The sequence below is a fragment of the Serinus canaria genome, chromosome 9 (genome assembly GCF_022539315.1).
Source record: "Serinus canaria isolate serCan28SL12 chromosome 9, serCan2020, whole genome shotgun sequence".
In the NCBI taxonomy this organism is placed as follows: Eukaryota; Metazoa; Chordata; class Aves; order Passeriformes; family Fringillidae; genus Serinus; species Serinus canaria.
In genome coordinates, this window is record NC_066323.1 from 14,527,049 (window position 1) to 14,553,951 (window position 26,903).

Sequence of the window (26,903 nt, forward strand, 5' to 3'; positions counted from 1 at the left end):
GATTTATACAATTTGTCTTGTATCCCTAATACAATTCTTCTTCAGTTCTAAGAGCAAACTATGACAGAGATTATAATTGTGTTTGAATGCTGTCAAACCCCATCACATGTGCTGTACATGATGCAAAGTCAAATATAAACCACACTTAGATTAGCAGTGAAAGTAGAGCAAATATGACACAGGCACCTTTGACTCTGTCCATAGTGCCTTAGAGAAATAAAGTGATAGCTTCCCACCCAGAAATTATTTTCTTGCCATTTTATCAGCTAAAGAACAGTGTAACAAAAATTCCAAGGCATTTTTGAGGAGTCGTTCTGGCAGTCTGTAATTCATTTGTCCCCTGCAGCCACACATGACATTAAGGAGGTGACACAAGGGACAGTGGCACAAACCCACAACAGCTCTTTCAGAGGGTTTTCCCTATGTACATTGTCACTGGTTTTCATTTTAAATAAAAACCACATTTTTTCAGACAGGACATTTGCTCATCTCATTCACTGAAAACATCCCAAGTTCTTATCTGAAAATGAGAACACAAACCAAGTTACTTTCAGCCCATAAAGGAATTGTTCAGCTAGAATTAAAGCCAATTGTGTGCTGCAGAATGGGGAAAAAAGAGCACAAGCCCTGTGAGGAATCACTAAGGGAGCTGGGGGTGCTCAGCCTGGAGGAAAGGAGAGGCAGGGGTCTCCTTATCACTCTCTACACATTCCTGAAAGGTGGCTGTGGCCAGGTGGGGTTGGTCTCTTTCTCCGGGCAGCAGCTGACAGAGGGAGAGGACACAGTCTGAAGCTGTGCCAAGGGAAGTATGGGTTGGATATTAGGAAAAAGTTTTTTACAGAAAGAGTGATAAAGTTCTGGAATGGTCTGCCCAGGGAGGTGGTGGAGTCACCACCCCTGATGTGTTTAAAAAAAGACTGGATGTGGCACTCAGAGCAATGGTTTAGTTGAGGTATTAGGGCATGGGTTGGACTGGATGATCTTGAAGGTCTCTTCCAAACTAGTGATTCTGAGATTCTGTTTAAATTATTTTTATTAAAAACAAAGCCTTGACAAAAATGTCAGTTTTATGATAATGCAAAGAACAGTTATGTAAGTATGTGTTTATCTTGGCCAACTGAAGCATGTACTGGACTGTATTATCCCACTTACTGTTTGTTCTCTCAATAGATTAACATATATCAAAACACTTGAGGACCATGTCAATTTATCTGCCAAAGAAAACAATTTAAGCATACTTCTCTGCCAAAACTATTTCTTAAACTCTGGTTATCTGTGTCTCTCTGTGCCTCTTTCCCAAGAGGAATATGCTACATGGGTCTTTTAATGGCCAGTAGGGCTGAGACTTGGCTACAGTGGGGCTGCAAGAGAGGAAGACAGCACAGGGAACAGTGCTGTATGAGCACACCACCACCTGTCACAAACCCACTTGTAGCAGCTCCTAAGGGTTTACTGAAGCTGCCAGATGCAATTACCAAAATGGAAACCAGACTCCAATGCTGATAGGTACTGTTTCTGTGAAACAGAAGCATGTAGCAGATGTGCAGAAATATAAAGGAAATCACAAGAGGAGTTAGGGAAACAATGTATTGGAATAAACTGTGTGCTTTTGCACTGGGAGCATCTCAGTGGATGGGAAGAAAACACACAAATATATTGCTGCACAGCATAGCAAAGGGATCCTGATATTCCTATAAATGTATGTGATTGGGCATGAACTTCATAGAAGTCCAGGAATGAGCTCAAAGACTGAGAAGTAGCAATAATTCCAATTCTTAAATGCATTGTGCTTTACTCTTCAAGTGAAACAAAAGAACACTCATGACACATATTACACAGAAGGGAAATCCTTACAGAAGTTAATAAAAAAACCTTAATGACTTCTGCAAAGCAACCTCTACGCTTTAACAGAAAACCCTGTGTCACAAGACACTAAAGAGATCCTGACTTTGCTGAGCTGCTTTAATCAAGTCTAAACCCTTGGAACTTCTCCATTTTTCACACAACACCCTGGCTCATCCATCTGTCCTTCCGTACTAGAGATTAAAAACCAGAGACACAAAGACTGCTGACTGCTTTATGAAATTCTATACTGTGTTTTTGTTTGCTAATTGTTTTACTCTGGAGTTGAACTCAGCTATTACTATTACCTCTGAACAGTGCTGATTTTCAGGTTAGATGTCTATCTCATATCCTTTCTTTAATTTAGAAAACCTGTGAAGATAAAATTTTGCCTATTTGAGCAAGGAACTGCATTCTGAATTGAAAACTGGAAACCAAATAATGTTGTTCTGTTGTTGTGCAGGGGCACAGTCCCCACCTATTTTGAAATATGGACACTTCCTATAAATTTGTGAGGTAGCACAGTCTGTCTTATTATTTGCAACATCTCTCTGATACTTGGATCCTGCCTAGTATCAGGATGGACCCCAGAAGCCACTCTTAGCAAATCCAGCCCTCCAATCCACACCAGACCTTCCCTCCTCAAAAAAACCAAAAATCCCTAAAACCCCAAACAAAAAATAAAAACACTACAAAGAGAAGCCATGTAACTTGCCTATAGAAACTCTCTTTACTTACATATTTAAATTATTAGAAGGTGCTGCACAGGTGAACTTGATCTTCTCATTATTCACCTTTGCAGATGTTATATCCTGTGTAGCATGTCACAACTAATTTTTTTTACCTTGACCTACTTTTTTATTTCTAGATTTTGGCCAAGGTAGTGCCAAAAATATGCATTTAAATTCAAGTATGTGTATATATATATATATAAATAATAATAAAATAACTAACCCACATAAATGTTACACCATAACAGAATGGAAGAACTCAACTGGAATATAAATGAACTACTCAGGAGGAAGCTAGATGAATTATTTTCATTGTTACAGAAATCATTGTTTGTTTTGTGTTTCAAAAGTTCTATCTTTCCTCTTGGACATTTCAAATTTGCATTGCTATACGAAGCATAGTGCCTTAAGTTACCCGGTATGGGAAGAAGAAAACAAATTGTAGATACTTCCCTTTCTTTCATTCAGTACAGTAAGTCTATGGATGAAAGATGCAGCTGATTGTCAGGTCTGTACAACTGCATTACTATAGATCACTTGATTCTAAAAGGGGCGTTTCCTTCTTACTCATTTTGTCTCTGCTCCCTGCTTTTTCCAGGCTTGTTTCTGTATCCTCAGCAGCAGTGTCCCAGCGAGCAGAAGGCGAGGGCTGAGCTAAACCCCGGGAGCTCCAGCTGAGCCCAGAGCAGCCGCTGCGGTCAGTGACCCTCTGGAGTCACTGCTGCCGTGGCTGCTCCGGGAGGGAGGGAGGTGCTGCTGCCTTTGGAGCCTTTGCTGCTCAGGATACACTCACCGGCCTCTCTCCCTGCTGCTGGACACACTGCACTTGGCCACCACAAAGCACTGGATCTTCGGAGAAATCAGAGGGACCAGGTAAGAGATTTTTCATTTTTACCTGTAAGCTTTGAATTCCACAGTAGCTTTACTTTGGCTGTTCTATGATCATCTAGGCTTTTTTTTTCCCTGTGTACGAGGAAGGACCAAAAATAAAAGATGAAAGTAGGGAACAAATTCACAATCCCTTAAAGCAAACTAATTGCTTGGATCCATAAAGTTTCTAAAATCTGTATAATGATTTTCATCCTCTTTTTGGTGAAATGTTTAACTAGACTTTCATACAACTGCCATGGCATTTGCAATAGTAATTATGCTAAAATAATGATGGACTCAAACACTTAAAAATCTTGATGATACAAGATTTTCTATGGAAAAAAGCAAGATGGATGAATTTTGTTATTTACCATAAACATTTATTAGCGTAAAGAATATTTTAAAAGCATTTCAGCAAGGTCATATATTTGCTTTTAGTAAAAAAAAAAAATCCAAAATATTCTTACCAAGAATACCTAATTAAAATTCTTAATTTATGTACCTAATTAAATGCTTACAAAGCACAGTCTTTCCTGAATGCTGTAGCCACTGGATCTTTTAAAATCTTATTCTCATTGTAGAGCAACCAATTATCAACGTTTTTGTCCCTGATTTAGGTACATACAGTACCTTTCTAAGTAATTTAGCCAAATTACAGGCTATATTCCCAATTCTTACAACTCTGCTCTTCAACTCTGAAATTATTTTCTTTTTAACATTGTTTATTATGATGAATCCCAGGAATACACAAAGTATTTCAGCAGCAGTCTCATCACAGCTGGACACAGTAACACTGATATCCTCTCCTTACTGCTATTGAAGAATTTCTGGTTTGTTTAACATGCATAAATCATATCAACCTTAGTTAAATATGCTTCTCTAAGTATTTGTAAGAACTTCAACTAAATTGCATGCATTTGTCCATTCTACGAGAAGTTGCTTGTTACTGGGATCTTATTGGTCTGATTTGGATTTGATGTGTATGCTCTTTTTAACACAATACAGGATCTGTCCTTCTCACATGTGAGTAAATGTTGCAAACTTTGTCATACAGACGACCAGGAATTAAAGGTAATGTATTGTAAAGCATTTATCATACATTTATTAATAGAATCATTTAGATTAGAAATGTTCAACAAGTTCAACTGTTAACCTAACATTGCTGAGTCTACGACTAAACCATGTTCCTGAGTGGCACATCTACAGATCTGAAATGGGAATGCCCTTTTGGTGTCACAGGTTAGAGAAAACTCAGGTTAGTGGAATGGTTAGAGAAGGCAGCACATTAGCAGAGAAAAGAAAAGATCAATCTGCTATAATCATTACAGAACATGTACAATTCTCTTTTTTAATGTTAACAGAAAAAAAATTTCCTCCTGTACTTCCAACTTCATATATATAGTCCTCTGCTTTCTAATCTCTGCAAATGAATGTAGTGACCACTCATACTGGGCCTTAATACATCTTACCTCAGATTAATCAAAATTAATTCCAAAATTGCTGGAAGGTTTGCACTGTAAATCCTGACAAAAGCTTCCATGCTGGCAACAAAGGACAACAGGTCAGTTCTCTGCACAAGGAAACAAAACACCTCAGGGCATTAAAAAGCACTTGAACAAAACTTCTTTATAAGAAAATGCCCAGAACAGGAGGGGAGAGTGGCTGGCAAAAAAGTGCCCAGACTACATAAAGAAAAGAAAGCAGATTGAGAAAAGTAATAATTTTTTTTCCACATGCAATATATTTTAAATAGTTTTGACAAATTCTACAGCCTGTACTGGTACACAGCATAGGTAATGGAACACAAATCAGTATAACAAGAAAAAAAAAGAGTTGCCTGACCCTAACAACACAGTACCAGCTATCTTTCAACTCAGCAGATTAATCTTACAAACTTCTAAAGCACTGTCAAATTCCCAAGGTTTCTCTGCGTGCTCTTACACTAAATGATGAACCAACACTTATCTCCCCAGCCACCAATTTTGAATGCAACAATGCTGCAGATGCCATATCCCTCAGGTCAATTGTGGTGGGCTCTGCACCCACCATCAATCAGGCTTCTCTCTTTACACCCAAATTCTGTATGCAACCCCCATTCATTCAGTTAAATGCTAACATTTTAAACAGCCAGGCCTGACAAGAAACACACCGTTGATCTCAGGTTTGTTGTAATTTATTTCTGAGTTATTCTCAAGCAATGTTACAAAACATTTTAATGTCTTGATAAGAAAATAAAATTTAAATAAAAATACATTCAACAATACATCATCATAATAACATTAAAACTTTTACAATCCTAACAGAACTAATTACTGAATAACATCACTTTTCTAGACTAATCAAAATGAATGCAACTTTTATTATTAATCATCCTACTTGTACCTAATTAAATTCTAGAACATCTACTGTACTTTAAAACATTATAAAATGAGAAATCAAATCTTAATGGTCACAAATATTCAATGGCCTTCTGGGTTGTTTATCAATATTCCAGTACCAAAGTAAAAAAAAAAAAAAAAAGTGCATATTATAAACCCCCAACATTGCAAGAGTATACTACTCAATTTTTCATAAATTTTACTTTGAAATTTATGAACAGAAAAGGGCTCCAAGGAAGAGGGTTTGCCACAGGGTTAATTCATATACAACAAAACCTAATTCTGACACTCAACCACATTCAACTTTGTTTAATGGCAGTTTTTGATTAATGGCAATTAATCTTTACCTTGGCAAAACACATGTATTTGCATTGCTGTATTCTCCCTCACTTTTAACTGTTGGCAAATGAAAGTCCCGTTGAACACATCAAATGTGTAAAAAAGGAAAAGGCAAAACCAGCTGAGGTGATTCAATGATTGTGATGTTGCAGATCCTAGTACTGAATCCCAGATATTCTAAAATACCTTGGTATTAAATTGAAGTCATTTTAACAAGTTACATTCATTCCAAAGAAATTTCAATCCACTTGCCACTTTGCTTCCATTATAGAAAGCCTTCTTACAACAGTATAATAAATGTGTGGTAATTTCAACACCTTACTGTTTCAAGCATTATGGATTTCTATTTTAAGTTACATTCCTAATTAATTTGGCCAAATCATGATTGGAAAAACAAAACAAAACCAAAACTAAAAAACACCCTACAAAAAACCAAAAGACCCCACAGAAAATGCTTTAAAAATAAAAGTACCACATACAACTTTTATTAAAAATAATATTCCAAGGAGTACCATTGTATTTAATACTGATGAAGCAAAGTTGCCACAGTAATACCTTTGCTTCTTCCTGGTTATATACATATACTTTTTCTCAGCAGAAAACTAACTTCTCAGACAAAGTGAGCAAAAATTAATCTTACTAAAGTCAGGAATGCCAGTTTAAAATTGTGTTAAGTGGCAAATACGAATCCACGTAACTAAAGATACAAAAATATTCACTGAAGCATTGCTTAACGACAAAACAATGTCGATCATTCAACTGATCATAACAAGCAGATACTACAAAGTATCTAAAAATAATCTGGGATAGTCCAGATATCTAAAGTGCTTTGAGTGATTATAATAGAGATTATTTATTAGATTTGTAGTCAAAAGTTGAGCTGGATGTAGTTATTACTTTTTTTATAAAAAGAAGTTAAATCATACACGGGGTGATGTTAATTGATCAGTACTTAACCACAATCTGTTCACACTTAAATTTTTCTATCTGTAGGCAAACCTATTTAACAAGAATGTTACTACCCTGCATTTCTTCTCAGATTAAGTAAAAATATGTACCTTAAAAACTGCTAAAGAAAATAGATAGTGGTCTAATGTCCCTCCATATATTACTCACTCCAAATGTAAACAAGAGGTACAACGTAAGTTCCCTGATTTCTTCTTTAGTACTTAATAACTCAATTAACACTGGTATTTGCTGTCCAGATTATTTGCAGCATACTGCATGGTTCTGTAGAACTTCAACTGTAGATAAATCAAGTCCTGACAACACCTAATAGAATGGAAAAAAAAGTCAAATGTATGGAATGTGAAGCTTCAGATTTTTTCCACATCATAAGATCTTGGGATTTCTATTTCGAGATCCGTATCAGCAGGGCAGGCACTCATGGTAAACTCATGCAAGTTTGCAGTGTATGTACTGAGATGTAATCCAACCAACAAATGCAGTGTGGATTCTCTTCCATGAAAAAGCTTATTTGTTTAGAAAGTTCTTTCCAATAAGACAACAATGGCAAAACAACATTTAGATTTATTCGCATCTGTTATTTCAAGAACTTGGAACTTCAAGTTCTTCAGCAAAATGAGAATAAACCTTAAAAACCAGATTTCCAAGAAGGTATTTTTCTCTTAAATATTAAATAGATTGTCAACACAACTAGCATTTTATGTTCATTCTTAAATATTTTGCAAAAATGCATATTATGAATTTAAAAAAAGAAAAACAAAAAACCAAAACTCTAGAACACTTCCAGTTTCTTTTTTCATCCAAGTGGGCCATTTTGTTTCAGTTAGGAAACCTTTCCAACAATTGGATTTTCTCTGCAAAAAACCAAAATATTATATGTAAATACTTTTAAGATTAACAATTTTAATTTATCAAGCATAAAAAGACCAATTTCTACCATTAATTGTGAAATTTAGTGATTTGCAAAAACCTCTTTTACTTTCACATGGGACTTCAAAATCACAGTCAATTTTTCTGAAAAACTTGGGTCAAACACTAAACTAAGCAAACCAAATCAGGGTTTGAGCTTTTCTTTTTTTCCTGCTCCTTAGTGATACAAAGAAGAAATCTAAAAACTTGCTAGTGGTGTTCCAGAGGCATAAGCCAGGATTAAAGAAAATTAAAAAGTGTGCTCTGGAACAACAATGTACTCCAAAGAACAGGTTTTTTACCTTCACAAGAAATAGTATTTATCATCAAGTATGGCAAGTGAAATACAAACAGTAAATCTGCTGCCTGAAAGATATGTTTCTGCAGTAAAATTTTGACAGTTTCATATAACTTGATACTTCAATTATTTAACCAAATTTTTGGGGAAAAAAAAAGAAGGCAGGCATACTTTATGGATAAATTTTGTGTGCACTTTGAAAGCTAAGCTGCAAGGGAACAAAAGAGTCACTGCACCCACTTACAGGAATCTCAACAGGAACAGATGAATCCACACCAGAAGAACTCAGATCTTCAACACCTGTTAAAAAGCTGCAGTACTACAAATGATGTACCTTATTCTCCCCAGGTCTCTGCTGTCTAACTCTACCTTCATTATCTCTAACCAAAATGTCTGGCCTCGCCCCATGATTTTTTTTCAAAATACACATTTATCAATGTCAAAGTTACACAAGATACTTACTCACTACCATATTTGGCACTAGATGATCTCTTCTTCTGGTATTTTTCATGTGATTCATTCAGCTTTTCTACTATATCTATTATCTGCTGAAGTGTATGAAAAGTGGCTACAGAATCTTCAATGGTGAAGTTGGAGTAATCATCTGGTTCTTTCCGAGGACCTTGATAGACTGCTATACTTCCACAAGCCTCTACAAAAACAACCACAATCATCCCACTTAGAATTTCAACAATTAAAAAACAAATCTAACTGCCATGCAAATGGTAACTCCAGCATTCTGAAACACAAAGTTACTCTGGTTACTCTAACTCAAAATATGCCCTAATCGGGGCACTACAAGCAGTAGCTCAAACAATTTCCTATGAAGTAACCCTGGCAATTATTCTTCTGTCTGTTGTCCTCAGTGGTAACTGATTAAGATAAAAGCAGGAGGCAGTATCAGTTACATGTATTTACAAGTCTGTAGCTTATTTTCTGCTAGCTGTGTTCAGCATCTTGAGCATCCAGCTCTCTCCTCTTCCCATTAAGAGAAGCTCAGTGCTTTCTTATAGCAAAACCATGTTTAATTCATCACATAAGAGGGAAAGGGATAACAAAGGCAGAAAAGCACCGCCTACAATTGCAGTTTAAGCTATTAAAAATATTACATATATGGAAATTCAATTAGAACAATGACTGATATCTATTGCAAAGAAATGCCTGAAGAACATCAGACACCAGGGCACTGAAAAGATAAAAATTCCATCTCTTTCTCTACTTTCCATTATTTTCAGGAGAATTGTTAAATTCAGTTAATTGTTCAAAATTATATTCTTGGCCTAGAGAATTAGAACTGAATATCAGTGTTATTCTTCTTAATTATCATTTGAGTACCTTCCAACTTCTGTAGTTTAGACCTGTTGATAGTGAAAAGTGAGTAAATTCTTTCCGTCTCTCTGTCGCCATCAATCTCAATTTGAGTATCAGCAGGAACATCTCTAGAAGGTGAACAAAGACAGGTAATCAATATCAGTAATTCTTGAAAGCAAGTAGAAATGGGTTCTTTTTCATTTTACATAGCCTTTTAATATGTTTATTACTCAGACAGTTTCACAAAACGTAGTATGTAGTTTATATAACCTACCCAGTTAAGGATAAATTTATTTTTAAAATAAATCACGGCATTTCTTTGTTTTCAGAAATCAACAGCTTCTAAAAAGACATTAAAGCATTTTAACATGTTATTAATTTTTCTGACATACCTACAAAACCCAAATGATTTGTCAGACTCTACATGCAAGATTATTTAGCTGACTTTCTTAGGGCACTCCTATAAAATATGTGAAGTTCAAATAAAAAAGTGGTTGTGTAAAACAAGACAAAGTCATTAAGGAGAGAAGACTTCCAGGCTGAACTTTCTGCAGCAAGTATTTTAATTATTTCATACAGATGATCTAGGTGTGTCATATTTCTGCATTCAACCTGGCGTCTGAATGAAATCTATTATTCTGCATGAAGAGATTGCAGAAACAGGATATTTGTGCTTTTCATGCTGAGCAGGTTACGTCCACAGGGTGGCACACAAAGTACCAGAGAAATCGGTACTTTGTACCTGATCCCTGTGGCAGGTCTTTGTGGCATTTTGCTGAATTTGACAAGGAAAGCCTTGTTTCCCCATGTGCCAGCTGCAGAGTGAGTCCCACGCTCCCTGGGCCTGCCCATTCCCCGGGCAGGGACTTACGCGGTGCAGCGAGCGCAGCCCTCGGTGCTCTCGGCCGTGGCCTTGCAGCACAGCCAGCTCCCGTTCAGGAAAGCTGAGGGGTGGTAAAAGCTCAGCCTCTTCTGGTTGCACCTCGTTACCCGGCAAAGAGCCTCTATCCACTCGCTGGCTTCTACGCAGTTATTTGCTTGGATATAGAGTGGCTTTTCTCCATGAAGTACTTGAAACATCTGTAGAAGAAACATATTTTATTCTGCTGAGTAAATAATCCAGTTACCGAGCAACTTCAAATATGTAAAAATAGATTTCAGTGCTCAGGCAATTCCACAAACTCTAATTAAGACAGAAAGTGAGACAAGGGAGAACAGCCGACTTTTCACCTCTTTCAACTACACAGAGGAGAAAAGCCCTACCAGATCAGCTTCCTTGTGTTCTCATCTAAGAAGAACCCTAAGAAATTAGAACAGGATGCATCTTCTGTCCTCTTCATCCACATATCTTGAAGTGTGACCCCAGATTTCAAGAAGCACGACCTTCATGCTTCAGCAACAAAAGATTCCCAGAAGTCTCTCCTTTAGCCACCACTGCCCTTAGTGATAGCTGTTATTTTATCACTGCCTCAGATGTTTGGACTGACGTAAGAACAGAAATAACTGATGTGTTCCAGGGCCAGAATGAGGCCATGAGCACAGACAACTCCCTAGGCTGATTAAGGGATTGTAGGATGTTCTCACCAAAAGAAATAAATACAAGTTTGGTAACACTACATTTCTAGTAGTACATAATATAATTTCAACTGCTTTGTAATAAGGTCGTATAGTTTTAATCTTCATTCCAGAAATTGGCAAGAGGGGCCAAGTCACAATCAGTCAAACTTGGTGCAGATAGCCAAATTTCCAGGTTAATTTCCACATTCAGAATACTTGGAGATACTGCATACAGCTTGTTATTCCTGATCCATAAAAGACTTTTTGCTGAAGTGCTTAGTAAGGGGGGTTTTGTTAACTCTGTCAGCTAATTATAATCTTTTATTTAAAGAACATATCAAGAATTACATATAAACTATCTTTCGACCCACATTTTTCTTGTTGAAGGAGTTCTCATCAAGTTTCTCCACTGCAAGGATGTTTTTGATTGGAATAGTGAAAATTGGTTCTTTATCTGTAAAAAATTGTAAACAGACGAGTGAAGCAATCTTTAAGAACTGTTTTATAATCTCAGGGCACTGACATTGCAGTTCATGCTCTAAAAATATGCATTTTTATTATTGAAAAAATAGGCAGGCATGAATCAGACAGAAACCTCTATTAATCAAGGTAAAAGTAACTAAAATAAACCATAGGTATTTTAGGAAAAGAAAAAAATTATGCAATTTTAAAAGCACAAAAAAGCTACAAACACTTAGACAATACTGAAAAATTAAAATAATTGTAAAATAAACATTATTTACCTTGCTGTTTGTGGTATGTGAATTCTCTACTTGTTAGACAGAACCATCGCTTCTTGAAATTCTTTTTACCAATCCGAGTCCTACCCTGAGCTCTTTTGTACATTTCTCTGTAAAGACAGAATCAAATGAAATGCAACCATTAATCTTCAAAACCATTTATTGAGATAAGACATGATTGTTCATCATGTAAAAAATCTACTTCATTGTACATTAAAAAACCCTACTACTTGTTCACAACAGACCCTCAAGATTACCTCCCAATAGGGTGATGGTGCGCAGGGCTCCAAAACCAGGAAAGGAGTTTCAAAACCACACAGTCCAGGCCAGTGCTTGTAGCAGTACATTTGGAGGGGATTTGTAACTTGTTCAGATCAAGAATTCCAAATGTTCACTAAAGGGAATAAGGTGTATCTAACTACAAGATTCTCTCTTTCCTGCCACTTTCTCCAAGTGCTTGGCCTTGTCTGGATCAGAAACTGAATATCAATAAAATGACACTGGACATGGCTCAACAGCAAGGGCAGACAAACTGCATTTAGTACACTTTAAGTGTACTCACTCCTAACTCTCTTTTATTTTGAACAACAGCCATCAATTTATGACTACAACCAAGTGTTGATCTACTACAATTTCCTCCTCCATTTCTATTCAGTATCTTCGTAAGAGACATGTTTCTTCCTTGTTTGAAATTTGGATGCCCATTTGATCTTTTTTTCTTATAAACCTGCTTCTCAAGTAAATGAAAATATTTTTTCCTCATGAATGTTGTTCAAATCATCACCTATTCTTGATCAAGTAAAAGAGAGTTCATTTTTTGGGAAGAGCGACTTTCACCTCCATCTATATAACAGTATTCTATCACTAATTGTTAAGTATTTAAATTACAGGGTAGTTTCCTCTCTAACTTCAAAGGCAGAACATTTAGCTGGCCAGGCTTATACAGGAGGTAGAATAATTTTAAGTTAATCACGTTGTTTTAAAATACACTTTCACAGACCTCAAAAACCACCACAGAGCACACACTAAACTATGACAGTAATGCAGACAGTCTTCAATAGGTTTTCAGCTGCTTTTAATTACTTTTAAAGTATTTAGAAGATGAGTTATGAAAGTTTGCAGCTGTTCTTTAAACTAATTCTATATACTAAGAATTGTTTAAATTACAAATATAGTAATTTCTACAGGATATCAAACATTTCAATAAGCATTAATCTGAATCTGGCATTAATGTAAAAAGACTGAAGTCAACTCTGTTATGAGCAAAATAAATTCAAGATGTATTCACCCTTCTTTTAGATGTACTGGCTCGCTCACACCACTGGGCTCTTTACTCTCAGTAGAGGAAACATCATCCAGGAACTTAGGGAAAAAAACCACAGGGAGTATAAATATAAGGTATTTAGAAACACAAAACGCCCAAAAGCTATGTTGAAAATATAAATATACAGTTTCTCCTTGAACAGAAAAGTTATTTTATGCAATAGATGAAAATATATGGAAGGGCCTTGGAACAATGTAACAAGGGATGCCCAGAGGTCACACAAGCTTTCTTTAATGAGCTCCTAAACAGCAGTCAATAACAATTTCTTTCAAAAAATGTACACTTTACTTTTTAAATTAAATTAGCTCAGTTCACTATGTGTAACTCTTGTGTATGGTTTTGCTATATTATTTTTTGGTATGGGGGTTTTTTATGTCTGAAACAGACCACAACTTTTGTTTTTCCGTCTAGTAGAAAACTGAACACTAACACAACCGTTTAATAATGAAGACTGATCAGCTACACCCACAATAAAATAAAATACAGTTGAAAGTTACCTTTTTAACAGATTCAGTAAATTTTTCTTCTTGAAATGTTTTGAAAAACTCACACATAAATGTCTCCTTGAAACTTGACTGAAAGGAAAAGTATATTGACATAAATAAACTCTTATATGAAGTTTCAATAGACAGAATGTTTGAAATGAAAAAGAAGTTTAATAGCCTTACAAGTTTGCTTTTGGTCAAACTTCCCCAGCTCCCCAAAGTCTGGATGGCTTTTGATATAAGAGTTAATGTTCTAGAAGTCTGTGCATCCTAAAACAATGAAACAAAATTCAGAAGTCATATGTTTTCACAGTTCCAGGTAGAAGTAATTAAAAAATTAAAATATCAAGAAAGATATTATATTACACAATGAAGTAAATCTGGTACATCTTCATTCCTTTTCTTTGCCCCAAAAGGAAAAAAAAATGCATATGAAATATTATTTAGTTTATTAGCTACTGTATAGTGTTTAATATTTTAGTCACTACCACTAGAATTTAATATTTGTACTGGTAAAATATTTTTACCTATATAACATTGGAAACCCTCAAATCCTCTAATCATTACTACACATCTAACAAACCTCTGAAGAATAAACATAATGAACTACTGCAGGACAAATGGCCCAAATTTTCATAATAAAAAGTGAAATTTAAAACTTTGTCTTTAATGCTTTTACTTGATTTGCTTGCTACCTCACCAACTGCATTTTAATGCAGAATTATAAACACAGCCTCCAAAAGTGGCCTTGCTGTTCCCTTTTAGATGTTTAACCCTCAAGTGTTAAAATCCTGTAATTTTTTTACTCAAAAATCTGGATAATGTCAAAGCAATGAATTTGAATAAGTGTATCTTTTTCTTCTGAAGGTATAACATACCTAAGTAAATAAAATAAGGTAATAATGACAACCTCTGGAGAAGCAGATTTCATATATTCTCTGTATTTAATGTGGAAAATAATACATGCTTTTTAATCTTGATATTTCTGTTTTTGAAATTGTGTTATACTGTGTATCTACTTGACAAACAAAAATAGAAAATCTGTCAACCCATTGCAACTAGTGGAGTCCAGGACAAATATACTAACCAATTACAGGGTAATGCTACAAGCTCTGCTTAAGAACCACGTGGCAATGTGGGTCTTAAGCAGAGGCATCCAAAATGTTTGGATGTTTAATTTCCTTGGTGGAAAGAAACAAGGCAGTTTAGGCCTACACCTTAAAGGAACCCCAGTCATGTTGTTATTTCACCCCAGAAGCACATTCCCAAAAAAAGCACAGCATCTTTAATATTGACAGCTCTTCCACATCATTTGAGAACACCCCATAAAGACTGAAATATCTGATGCTTAAAGAATTGCAAATATCGTATTTCCTTTGGGAACTGAACCTAGAGACATTTAGGACATCATGTTATCTCCCAGTTACTGAAAGTAACTTATGCCTTCCCAAAGCAACAGCTCTGACAGTGTGAATAAAACAGAACAAAGCTTCACAAGACTTACTGGATGGTGAGGTCGTAAATGAAAAGTATGAGGTGAGACTACGGCTACAGCAAAGAAACGAAGAAACACAAAGCTGCTCACTGCAGAATACTGTACATGAGGGTCATCTGCAGAGAAAAACCATGAAATGTAACATGCACTGAACTTAGGAAACCATGAAGACAGTTAACATAAAAATCCCTAAGAACATAACATCATAGGAGACATTCATATTTTAAAATAGAATAGAAAAATCAATGAAGGGCATGAAATGAGAAAGGTGGTCATGGTAAGAAACGTTCTCCTTATAGTGGAGTGTTTGCTGCTAATTTATCTGAAAAGAAGTTCTATTCCCATACAACTGGCTCATCAGCTCCCCTGGGAGAAACAGTGAGATGACTGCAAGCATTTACATACACAGTTGATTAGGTCTGGCTGGATGCTGCACCCAGAGACAAAACACTGCAGCAACTGCCTCTAAACTCTGGGGGTATTGGATTTTTTCACCTGGAAAGCTACTCACTGATAATTCAAATACATTAATGCTGCACAACAAATACAGTCAACACAACAAATATAACTGCAATTCTGAGTTGCATCACAAACCCATGCTGTTACATAATTTTGATGATGTAAATGAGAATTTTCTCATTAAATATTTTGGGTATATCTGCTTTTATACTGGGAAATACAGTGAGGTCACATTCTTACTCTAATGACCACTTCAATCTGATCTGGTAAGTCACCTTATCTAAAAGGACTGTCTAAACTAGAGCAATTTATGGCTCAGTTGCAGTGATAAACAGGAATCAGTGAAATGTTCTACACTATGAGGAGCATACTCTTCACCTGTAGCTTATTACAGGACATTTCAGATTTTAATTGACTCAAGTGTGAGTACTTCAGATCCACAACATTACTCCTATATTCAAAGCATTCTGAAAGAATAAAGCTATTCTAATACTGATCATATTCACAAACCAAATAAATAATTTTTATTATCCACCCTCCTCAAAACTACCCATAACTAGGTTAGTTAGAGCAGTACCAAAGCTAGCTTCACAGAAGTTATGAATGTGCTGGCCATCATTAACAGAGTCACAGTTCATGTAAAGATTTTAAGTATCTTTCAAATAAATCACTTCCTGTACTACTTGTACTTTTCTACTATTATCTTGTACTTTTTCTAATGACTTCTCATTTGCTGCTGTCTTGCAGTTCCTGACTTGCTATATTTTTGTATCAGAAAACAAAAAATGTCTCTTGACTGACCGCAAAGTTTCACTATAACTTACACCCTGACAGAAAAACAAATGCCTGTCAAAGTTCAGGGCACAGCTTTGGACAAGATAAGAATTTTAACAATCCCTATAAGGTAACTGAAGAAGTTTTCAGCCTGAACACCACTTTCAGAAGTTCTTAGAGAACACTTACTTGGAAATCTTTTGGCAGCCAGATGCCTCAAAGAATAAAAAACATCACACATTAGTGTAGGACAACTGATACTCGACCGCACTATTTCACGGAACACTTTGTCCACGTAATAGCGGAGATTTTCCTGCAATTGTGAAAAAGAAATTTTTTAAGAACATGAACATTCATATTTCTCCTTTTCTTTTCCCTGGGCACAAACATAACACTCTCTGATTATTCAACATTGAATTCTAGTACAGTGCATATTTTAAAAGCCTCATAATATTTATATGGCATTACTACTGTTAAAAGGTAGTTTAATGATATTTACTTTAAAGTATATCAGCATGTCTAACAATATAAACTACCTATCAATACCTTTTGTCATTTGACAATAAGGAAGGAACATTTCCTATGTATATCAACTGAACATTAACTTGATTGCAGCAACTGTTGCCCTAAACATCAGCATACTCTGGTAAGAGGGAAGCAGCCAGCAAAACTTCACTGAAAAATGCTAGAGCATTCTAATTAGGTCCATCAATCTAGATGCTGAGTATAGGACATCAGGAATCAAAACACATGAAAAACTGGTAAGAATGACTGTCATCTTTAGCTTCTCCTCTCTGTCCCATTTTCCACTGGACTTTTCCATTGCTGTCTCCATAAAGAGGAGTACGAAAATACAGCTTTTTCTTTGTTTACTCTGAAAATAGAGTAAACAAAGATTATATTGCTACTATAAGTTACTCATTTTCCATTACAAAGAGCTGCTTTTAAAAGCACTTTTTTCAGATTTTAAGACCAGTTGGTAAACTCACCATATTAATTTCCACGTTATCCCCCTCTCTTAATTTGATGGGATCTATTTCACAGGGTTTAGGTGACTCACATATCTGAAAGAAACAGACAAAACCATAGGAGTTAAATTTTTCAGACAAAGTATGGGAATGCACTAGATTCTTATATTTAGGAATAAAATTCTAAATAGGTTCTAACCATCTTTAACATGCCATGACCATCCTCACTTTTGTCCATGCCTTTTCAATTGATTACATAAAGCATCACATGGCAAATCCTACAATGTGTTGGAGGCTGCAACAACTTTCACTGACTGTTTCTTTTCAAGCATCTGGAACGTAAATAACAAACCACAGCTCCTCCCACTAAACTTCAGCAATTATTGCTCAATTACTTTTTCCTCTAGGATTCTCCTACCTGAGAGATTCCTACCACAAAGCTGAAACAGGAATGTCCATCTAACAGAGAAGGATACCAGAGGGGGCTGAGCTTCCCCAAAGAAGTTTCAGCAGGATAACATACCTCATCAATAACAGGTTTCAAAGTAACCTTTAGGTAGTGCTTCCCCACTATTTTCATCATTTCATCCACACACCGAGTTGCTAATGAGTTGCCTCTGAAGATTGTGTTTGCTTCTCTGCAAGAAAACAAATTATTTCATTTGAACAGGGAAAGAACAAGTTCAGTAAAAAAATTCAATTTACACTCTATCTTGCAATTAAATATATTAAAAATACTTGTAATATATTTTTATTAGGAATCCCAGAACACATGCACCAAGCTTCCAACAGCACTCAGCAACAAAAAGAGTATAAACAAGAATATTATTACAGCAATTACCAAACCCAGGAACATAAATTAAACCATAAGAAAAAGCCTAAGAAATTTTATACAATTAAAGTTATAGTGCAGTGTGGAACATGAGAAAGAACAACTGGAGAAAATTCCAAAATTATGAAAATTGTACCTCAGCAATATACAATTCCTCCTGCAGTAGTCATAGTAAAAAAAAATCAGGAGCAATAGCACACTGCTACACTACACCAATAAACCCAGACACTTAAACCAAAAGATCATTTAATCCAAGGTTTTATTTTTATTCATTATAGCTCTTGAAGAAAAGTGACAGGCAGCTGAGCAAAGTGTATCTTTCTAATCTGAGAGATTTAGTTTAAGCTGCCTTTGTTACAGCTCAATTACAATGGAATGTGTGTACTAAAATGCAGTTTAGAAAATTATATTCTATGACTCACCTCTTTCTACACAGTTAAACTGTCTTGCATTATTTAAATCAAGACTAAGCGCTTTGAAATGAACTGTTCTGTGGTGACAAAATCCTTGCCACACCTCCACTGGACATGACCTGGCAGTGCAGTGGTTGCTGCTCACATCTGCCTTATTTCTCTCCTAACCACAGAGCTGCAAATTCACAGAGCTTATGCTGCTACTTGGGAAAAACGCCTGTGCTTCCTACCTGCAAGGCATGCAGGCCACATTCTTTATTACATGGCATCTTTGCAGAAAAAAAGTAGCCTTGATTTAAGCCACGTTAAAGGAAACAGGATAAGATTTTGAGCAAATTAAAGATGTTCCATCTAAGCTTATAAGTTTCGATACAAAGTGTAGTAAAATTTGAAGAGTGGCCAAATAAAGAGATTTAAAATAAAAACTATGTACTCTAAGGCAAAGTTTTACCAAACTGCCCAGCCCCTTAACTCCAACTCCCAGCTTCAAAATTATTTAAATGAATGTTTTTAAAAATTAGCATTAAAAGATGAATATATTTAGTCAGTTTTACGTATGAGAAAGAAACCAAAGGGCTTACTTATCAGTGTTGCATCGTGAAGCCCTGTGAAACTCTAAGATTAATTTTAGAAAGCATGACATCAATAAACATGAAATACATACTGGGTGTCCCTCAGATCTAGTTCTGCCACTGCTGCAACAAAGGGAACCAGCTTATGGTGGTGCAGCAACAGCCGTACCAGAGGCAGCACAGCATCGTACTTGTCTCGACACACTTCACTCAGAATGTAGGCAGCAGATGCAGAAATAGGCTGTGAGAAAGCAGAATACAAAATCTGAGTAAAGTAGTTACATGTTCCTTGTGTATTTGAAAAAGCACAGATCAAATCTAATGACATAGTTTGTTAATGGGAAGTTTCAGTATTTGCTGTATAACATGGCAATTAAAAGCTTTCATTCCAGAGATACTTGATTGAAAATTAATATTATCTACTCTAGAAATACATTTAAGAATGGAATTCAGTAGCTACTCATCCTACTCATTCTCCCTAAAGGGTTACACTATGGCTTTGTCACAAACCCAAGTTAGAGACAAAAAGCAGCTGTTTTACTACAATGTCATGTATCTCTATAGGACTTTTAAAACTACAATCAGGGGACATTAAAATAAAGTTCTCACCCTTCTAAAGTGTTTGCTGCCACTGTACAGTTGGGAATTTCAATACAAAATCTAAATTATTTCAGTAGAAAAGACCACTGCTGACTGCTGCTACCTATATACTCAGCTATTCCTGAATTTCAGTGAAGCAGTAATTGAATATGAAAAATATTGAAAAAAAACTTTAGTCACATCTGCTTCCTCTATCTTTCTTCTCCTCTGTCAGTACTTCACTAACACTGAATTGATGAAAAGCTGTAAAAGACCTAAGAATATAAAGTCTGGTTACTATGATTTGATTCCTGTCCCAGTGTTATGCAAACATTCTACCACAGTTCCCTCTTTGTCACCATGTCCTGGTGAGAAATCCAGTCATGCTGATTAAAATCCTGGGGAAGGCAGAAGCAATTCAGAAGTAGAATTTGAAATAAATTCTGAAGTAGATCCTTTTTGTTAACTATCTGCCCTTCACTGCCAATAATGAATCAGTGTCCCTGGAAAACCTCTAAATCCAAGAAGCCAATAGAGGCCAATGGAAAAATACAATGTTGAAAAGAGCAACCAAAAAGAAAAAAGTATTTTATCTCCTCCAGGCACATAGCTCAGATTATTTTCCTGTCTCCACTGGTTCTTCTAAAATAAGAAGAAAATCCTGGTACTTTGAAACAGAACGAAGAGCTCTAGAAGTTGTTCATCTGGGTGTGACAGAAGTAATTTATACAAAGAAACAAAACCAATTATCTAGATATGAGTAATTCATATTGTCTCACAACTGCATAATCCAATTTAGTTTTCACTTCAATGAAATTTTCAACAAAAGTACCTGAACATCTGAAGATTTTAGCAGCAAGTTCCTTAAAGAAGTGTAGTATTCAGATGGAAGTACACAGTCTTCAGTGTAACAGATGTTTAATCTAAGTGATCCCAAATCATCAGTTTTAGAAGACTTGTTTCCATTTTCTCTTGGCTGAAGTAAGTACCTGTAAGCAACAGGACAATTATAAAATATTAGATACCTATTTCATTCATTTGACTAATTCCATAATAAAGCAAAGTATCACATTTATCTATTTCAGTATACATGCATTGTATCTGAAAACTGGCAAAAAATTCACAAAAAACCCCCCTTGAGACACAACAGTAAAAACATGAGCAGCATTTAATTCATCTTTAACACATAATGGAATTTATATTTATTTTCTCACATCTTTGCAAACAGTAGAATAGGATATACTTTTTCCAGGTTACCAGGGAATAGCAGGAATAGTTTGAAATTACACTGGGCCATCTCATTTTTCATCTAGGTTATATTTAGGGTGTTGGACTGCAGGTGAAACAGATAATGTGAAGAGTTTAAACAGTCTAGTCTGAGACCAGAAAAGCCACATAGTATTAACAGACTCCACTCTTGAGAAACAAGATATAGGGAAAAGGCAGATTTTTTTTTTTCTACTCTTTATACAAAATACATGGAACAATTCACTGGCTGCAGTTTCACTGCATTCCAATAGGAGGTGCAGCCCTACAAAATGTTCACAGCTTTTAAGTGGTGTCACAGCAGTTTTAACAATCACCCCAACAAACTGAAACCCCATCTCCAAATATTCTTTTACAATCATGTATATTTGGACTTCTATAACCAGGAGATCAGACTTCTTTTTTTCATAATCAGATGCAGTGCCTATCAAGGCATGATAACATAAAATAAAACAGATTTACCAAGAGAACCTCTCCTTAACAGCACGACTCCCAGGCTTATTTTCCAAATACTGAGTAGTACAGATAATTTCTCTGCTGTACTTCAGCTGCATTGAAAACCATATGGCACAAATGTGCAATAGTATAAAAGATTTGTTATTTTTAATCACATAACTGTTTTTGATAAGCAGATCCTACTTGGATATGAGGATGTTCAATGCAAGATGTGCCTACCATGGATATTAGCAGACACACTCAAGAGAACTAGACATGAGTTAGGTCAATTCGAAAAGCTACACAAACAGCTCACTGGCAATGAGCCCATGCTGATACAATCTCTCTCTCTGCAGGTTGTTAACAGAGGCCTGGTTTTATGTTAATATGGTCGTACAGCTGTTGGGGAGACACTGGCAGAACAAGCCTGTGACTGCAATACACTGTGCAAAAAACACCAACACAAACACCTACAGGATCACATTCAAGCACCAAGAGTCTGAGTTCAACATCCAAGACACTTGGAGCCTGAGGTGGGTACATGGAGCAGAGCCATAATGGTTCCTGGCCAAGACCTGTGTTACATTTAGTTCCTATTACACGTCCTTCCCACCTGCTTTCCGTGTAGATATGAAAGCGCTTTCTCTATGCTTTTTTCTGTACTGAAAGGTTCACTAAAAGCAGAATACTTTACACACTTGGAGGCACTCAAATCCCTTGCACTCATGCCTTCCTGCTGCTAAGCATCTGGGACAGCAAAGGAGCTAGAGATGGGCTCCTGCTTCCAAAAACCTCAGAAAGGAGGGTGCTGAGATGTCCCACACAGAAGTGTTTCCTTCCTGAACTCCCTTCATACCTCACCCTTCCAGCTCCTGTGCCTGCTCCCCTGATATGATGTTGGGCAGGCTCCAGAAGATACTTACAGAATCTCCCCAAGGAAGAAAAAAAGCCATACTTAATGATCAAATAAACTCCCTATTAGTCATTCTGGAAGTCTGACTTAGGAATTGAATTACGAGTGATGCATTTCTGAGAAGCTCCAGGTTTGCTGGGTAGGCTGAAGAGATCACTGAAATCCAGCAACCTGACCAAAACACAGTTAACAGTCCATCTTCCCTTCACTCTCCACACTTCCCCTTCAAACACCAACTACTCTGTGACTAGGTGCAGACATGGGGAAGAGCAGAGCTAAATATACCTGCTGACAAGGTTAATTTATTGAGTAGGGCAACTCTAGAACCATGTTTCACCTAGTTTAGAACAGGAAGACATAGTTTAATGAATAGGTAGAATAGAACATATCCTTTGCAAAAAAAACAAAAAAGTGCAAGACAAGCAAATTCACTACTGAACCACCATTTCTCACCATGCTTGAAAGGAATCATTTCTTAACACCTTCACAGGAACTTTAATTTCTCCTAGAAAGATGTCTTGTACCAGATTCCCATTATTCCATAGGTCAACCCTGAAAACAAGAACATCGCTTAATTTTCTTTTCTCCCAGAGAGAAATAAGCAAGTTTACAATAACTGCCTTACAGCACTAATCCACATGCATGCAGGCAGCAAATGTTAGAAATCTCACTCCATTCTAAATAAATCAAGAAGACTCAAACAAGTGGCTTATTAATCCATAAAGAACAGATAAAGAAACAAACAGTGAAAGTTAAGACTTGCAGACCTTGCATCAGTAAATAAAAGTGATACTGGCACAATGAATGTACGGGTTCTGCGCAGTCTCCACCCCCAAAACTGTGCACATTTCTTCTCAGGTAATTCAAGTGAACTTTTTAACCAATAGATTTAAATATCTACCTAACTGCTAGACTCTGGGACACTGCAATGCCACACCAACACATGCGCTTGTTTCTCCAAGCAGCAGCTCGTACGCTTACAACCTCCAACGGAATCCGGCTCCAGACATGCACCCTGGGTTTGTCTATTACTTCTTACCTCTCTGACATTTCTGACAGACAGCAGTTGTTAAGAAGAAAAAACAAAAAACAAAAAACAAAAAACAAACAAACAAAAAAAGACAACTAGATTTGTTGGGGCATGACTATTTTTCTAAATATATTTGCATCCACAATGAAATATACAGTTGTTATTAATGAAGCTAATAGTTAAAAACACACACACCAAGATAGTTCTACAATGGCTATGTGGATTAACTGCTGAATTATTCTTCTGATGCCTGTTAGGAAACATGTTGGCCTTGAAGGCTTTCTGTCATTCAGCAAATTTGGTGCATGTATGTGCAGGAGCACAAGAAAGAAAAGAAACTGAGTACAGGGCTCTCTGCAGTTCTAACTACATTGCATAAATACAGAAAGACCTGTTCTGAGGGTAAAGCAGCAGAAGAGGGGAACATACTTTCAGTATTTGTGTTTGCAAGGAAAAGATGAAAGACAAATGTTCCATTAAAAAGAAAAGTGAAATTGTAAGAATCTCATAAAAGAGGCTATCTCCTCTTTTTTAATTAAACCAGCCCACTATATTTTAAACTACAGACTATGTTCAGGTATGCTGGTATCCTTCAGAACAAGTACTATTACCAATATTCTGCCCAAATAAATATAATTTCATATAAGGTACTCATACCTCTTTACTCACAGGCACAGGAAGTTTAGGTTGCAAGATACATTCAACCACTATTTACTCCAAAACAAAGTTTTATTTCCTCAGTAAGAAATAAAAGTAAAAAAAAAGAGAAATTTTCTATGTCATCTTTTCTACATGTCTGATCAGTAATTCTATGGAGCTCCACTAAGATAAAAGAGGTATTTATTGTCTTTATGATAAAATATTATGATTTATTATTGATTCTATGAAATCACTTTCTAATCCACATAACTTACCTGACTTCTAGTTTCTCAATATCTTCTTCTTCCACCTGAAACTGGGACTTTTTGGTGTAACTGCTGGACCTGGTTACCTGCAAGCAAATTCCTCCTATTAACATATTTTTTGTATTATGGATATCAAAAATCAAAACCCTCTCTGCCTCCAGCACAGGTAAACAGCTACTGCTCCTCATACAAAGGAAAAAGGTCAGTTGGCCAAACAAACTGCCTTTTCCAGAAAGCAGGAGAAGATGGGTCAAGAAGGGCTCATGGTGGAGCCTACTGAAGGCAGATAAATGAGGGACTTACAGTATAGATCTATTACAAAAAACAAGTAGTATGACATGAAACTGGTAAATTTTTTTTTTCTTTCAGCATGAGTCCTATGAAAACATTGAAGTCAGTTCTGAAATGTTTAAAGAAACAACAAATAGGAAACCCACTCTTCTTGCCCTAGTTACAACACAATCACAACCTCCCATCTACACTTGCCTCATTTCTTGACTGACTGCATTCTCAATTTAACTCCAATAAATCATAAGTCAAAAAGTTACCAGAGTGGTTTGGATCACATTTTTATCCTTAGATATAACTTCTTAAGAAATCATACTCAGTATTCTTGAGCAGATAACTGAGACACACACAAATTGAAACTGTGCACTGGTATGAAACTATTTCTCACTCAATTCCCACAGCAGGATTTATAAAAACACAATAAATTATAATACATTTGAGGCACATGCAGTAGTTGCACTCCTTCCAACTCTCAGCACTGCTTGCTTTAAATACAAATCTGATTTTTATTACTGACACAAATCAGATGAAAATTTAAACTCATAGTTTCTTTGTCAGATAACTCATGTAGAATTGAAATCAACTCCTTAATAACCAGAAGGCTAACTTTTAAAAATAAAATAAACTTTTTTGGGTATAATCAGTATATTACTTTGTTAAATAAATAAGTTGTTTGGGTTTTTTAGGTCAAGCTTGAAAATATTTAAATAGAAGTCCATGGGATAGGTTAAAGTTATCTCAGAACTCCAGATGCAACAAATGATATATAAAGTGATTCAAGATAGGGAATTACGTTCATATATGTGCTTGTGAGAACGTAATTTCTCCCACAGCAATTGGAGGAGAATGCTACTGTCTGGCAGACAGAAATTTAAGGATGTCATCCACTTACATTTGAGAGGCCAGTTAAAGCTCTTCAATTTGCCTGAAGAGATCTTTCTGTATTAGGTATTGCTAATACACCTGAAGGATTGCATAGAACAGATAAACAGGAAGAACAGCACACAAGAAGTTACCTCAAAATAAAATGTTTCGTTAAACTGTGGATTGCTCGTTTTCTTCTTAACTTTGGTCTTCTTTTGGTCATTCCTGTTCCAATGTGGTAAAATTTTTACCATAGAAAACTTAAACACACAATTATAAAGACATTCTATTGTCAAGAAGGACCCATGCATTTAAGTTAAAACATTTTTTGTTATTCTACAATTCACTTAGATCAATGAGGAAAATCTCAACATGAAATTAGCTCATCTTCACAACACAGTTTAGAGCTAAAATTTTAAATGCTGTGTCTAGCTAGCTGTGCATCTATCCAACTCAAAGGTTGTATTTAATTTCACAAACAGGTAAAACTTACATATATTAATTAAAATACATGAACAATTTCTAATGCATTTAAAATTTAAATTTCTTTACCACTGCCTGAAGGTAATGAGCACACTTTTCCTTGTCTTGCTCAACTGCAGTTTCTGTTTTTCCCACCCTCTTTTGCTGGTGAAATATCCACTACTTCTTTACAGACAGAGGCTTATACCCAAGACACGGCAGGTTTTCTTTGAAAACAACTGCTGCTCATGTTAGATATGAAGCAGCACAGGCTCAAACAAAACAACTGCCCCCACTTCCTTGTGGGGGCAGTTGGTTGGTTTTGGTTGGTTTTTTTTTTTTAATTTTACAAATTTTATAAAAGAATACAGTTTTATTTCTTTCTTTATTTAGCAAAGGGCTGTGGTAAAATGGCTTTCCAAGAGGAATTAATATAAAATACGTGAGAAAAAACAGACAAGGGAGAAGAAAAATTGCCCGAAGTATCAACTACCTATTTTCAGGCACTGGACATACAAATATTCCAGTCATGGTACATGAGTCACACATGCAGAAGACTGGAAAATCTCAACCAGGAATTCCTGTCAGATTTGCACATATATTCCCACACTAACAGGGTAAGTCTTTTGTGGGATCAACATTCTCCCACTTCCATCCATACACAGGACTCAAACAGAAAATGTATGTCAATTTACCTTCTTTGCCATTTGGCCCCATGATTCCTAAGTATAATGGGTGAGCCTCCCTAGTCCTCTTAGGAAAAACCCAAATAAACAAACCAAACAAAAAACCCACTAAGCCAAACCTAAAGAATGTGATCATTTATTATCAAGGAGAAAAAAAAATGCTCCATGCAGAGCTTACTCAGGGACAATCCCTCCACAGTCTTAAGCCAAGC

At 36.0% G+C, this 26,903-nt stretch overlaps 1 protein-coding gene across 1 annotated transcript in view; it reads right to left on the reverse strand.

Annotated features, from left to right (window-relative positions):
- Window positions 1-5,600: 5,600 nt before the first annotated feature.
- Window positions 5,601-26,903, reverse strand: part of RASA2 (RAS p21 protein activator 2) — a 45,474-nt gene continuing 24,171 nt past the window's right edge. Inside the window, exons 7-24 of the mRNA XM_030227003.2 lie at window positions 25,696-25,768; window positions 24,401-24,477; window positions 22,910-23,008; window positions 20,675-20,831; window positions 19,356-19,504; window positions 17,970-18,084; window positions 17,468-17,542; window positions 16,668-16,791; window positions 15,255-15,361; window positions 13,934-14,020; window positions 13,763-13,840; window positions 13,230-13,303; window positions 11,945-12,051; window positions 11,573-11,655; window positions 10,516-10,724; window positions 9,669-9,772; window positions 8,796-8,985; window positions 5,601-7,980 (exon numbers count right to left, since the gene is read on the reverse strand). Coding sequence (XP_030082863.1) covers window positions 7,950-7,980; window positions 8,796-8,985; window positions 9,669-9,772; window positions 10,516-10,724; window positions 11,573-11,655; window positions 11,945-12,051; window positions 13,230-13,303; window positions 13,763-13,840; window positions 13,934-14,020; window positions 15,255-15,361; window positions 16,668-16,791; window positions 17,468-17,542; window positions 17,970-18,084; window positions 19,356-19,504; window positions 20,675-20,831; window positions 22,910-23,008; window positions 24,401-24,477; window positions 25,696-25,768 — 1,939 coding nt within the window. The 3' untranslated portion in view covers window positions 5,601-7,949. The remainder of the gene's footprint in view (window positions 7,981-8,795; window positions 8,986-9,668; window positions 9,773-10,515; window positions 10,725-11,572; window positions 11,656-11,944; window positions 12,052-13,229; window positions 13,304-13,762; window positions 13,841-13,933; window positions 14,021-15,254; window positions 15,362-16,667; window positions 16,792-17,467; window positions 17,543-17,969; window positions 18,085-19,355; window positions 19,505-20,674; window positions 20,832-22,909; window positions 23,009-24,400; window positions 24,478-25,695; window positions 25,769-26,903) is intronic.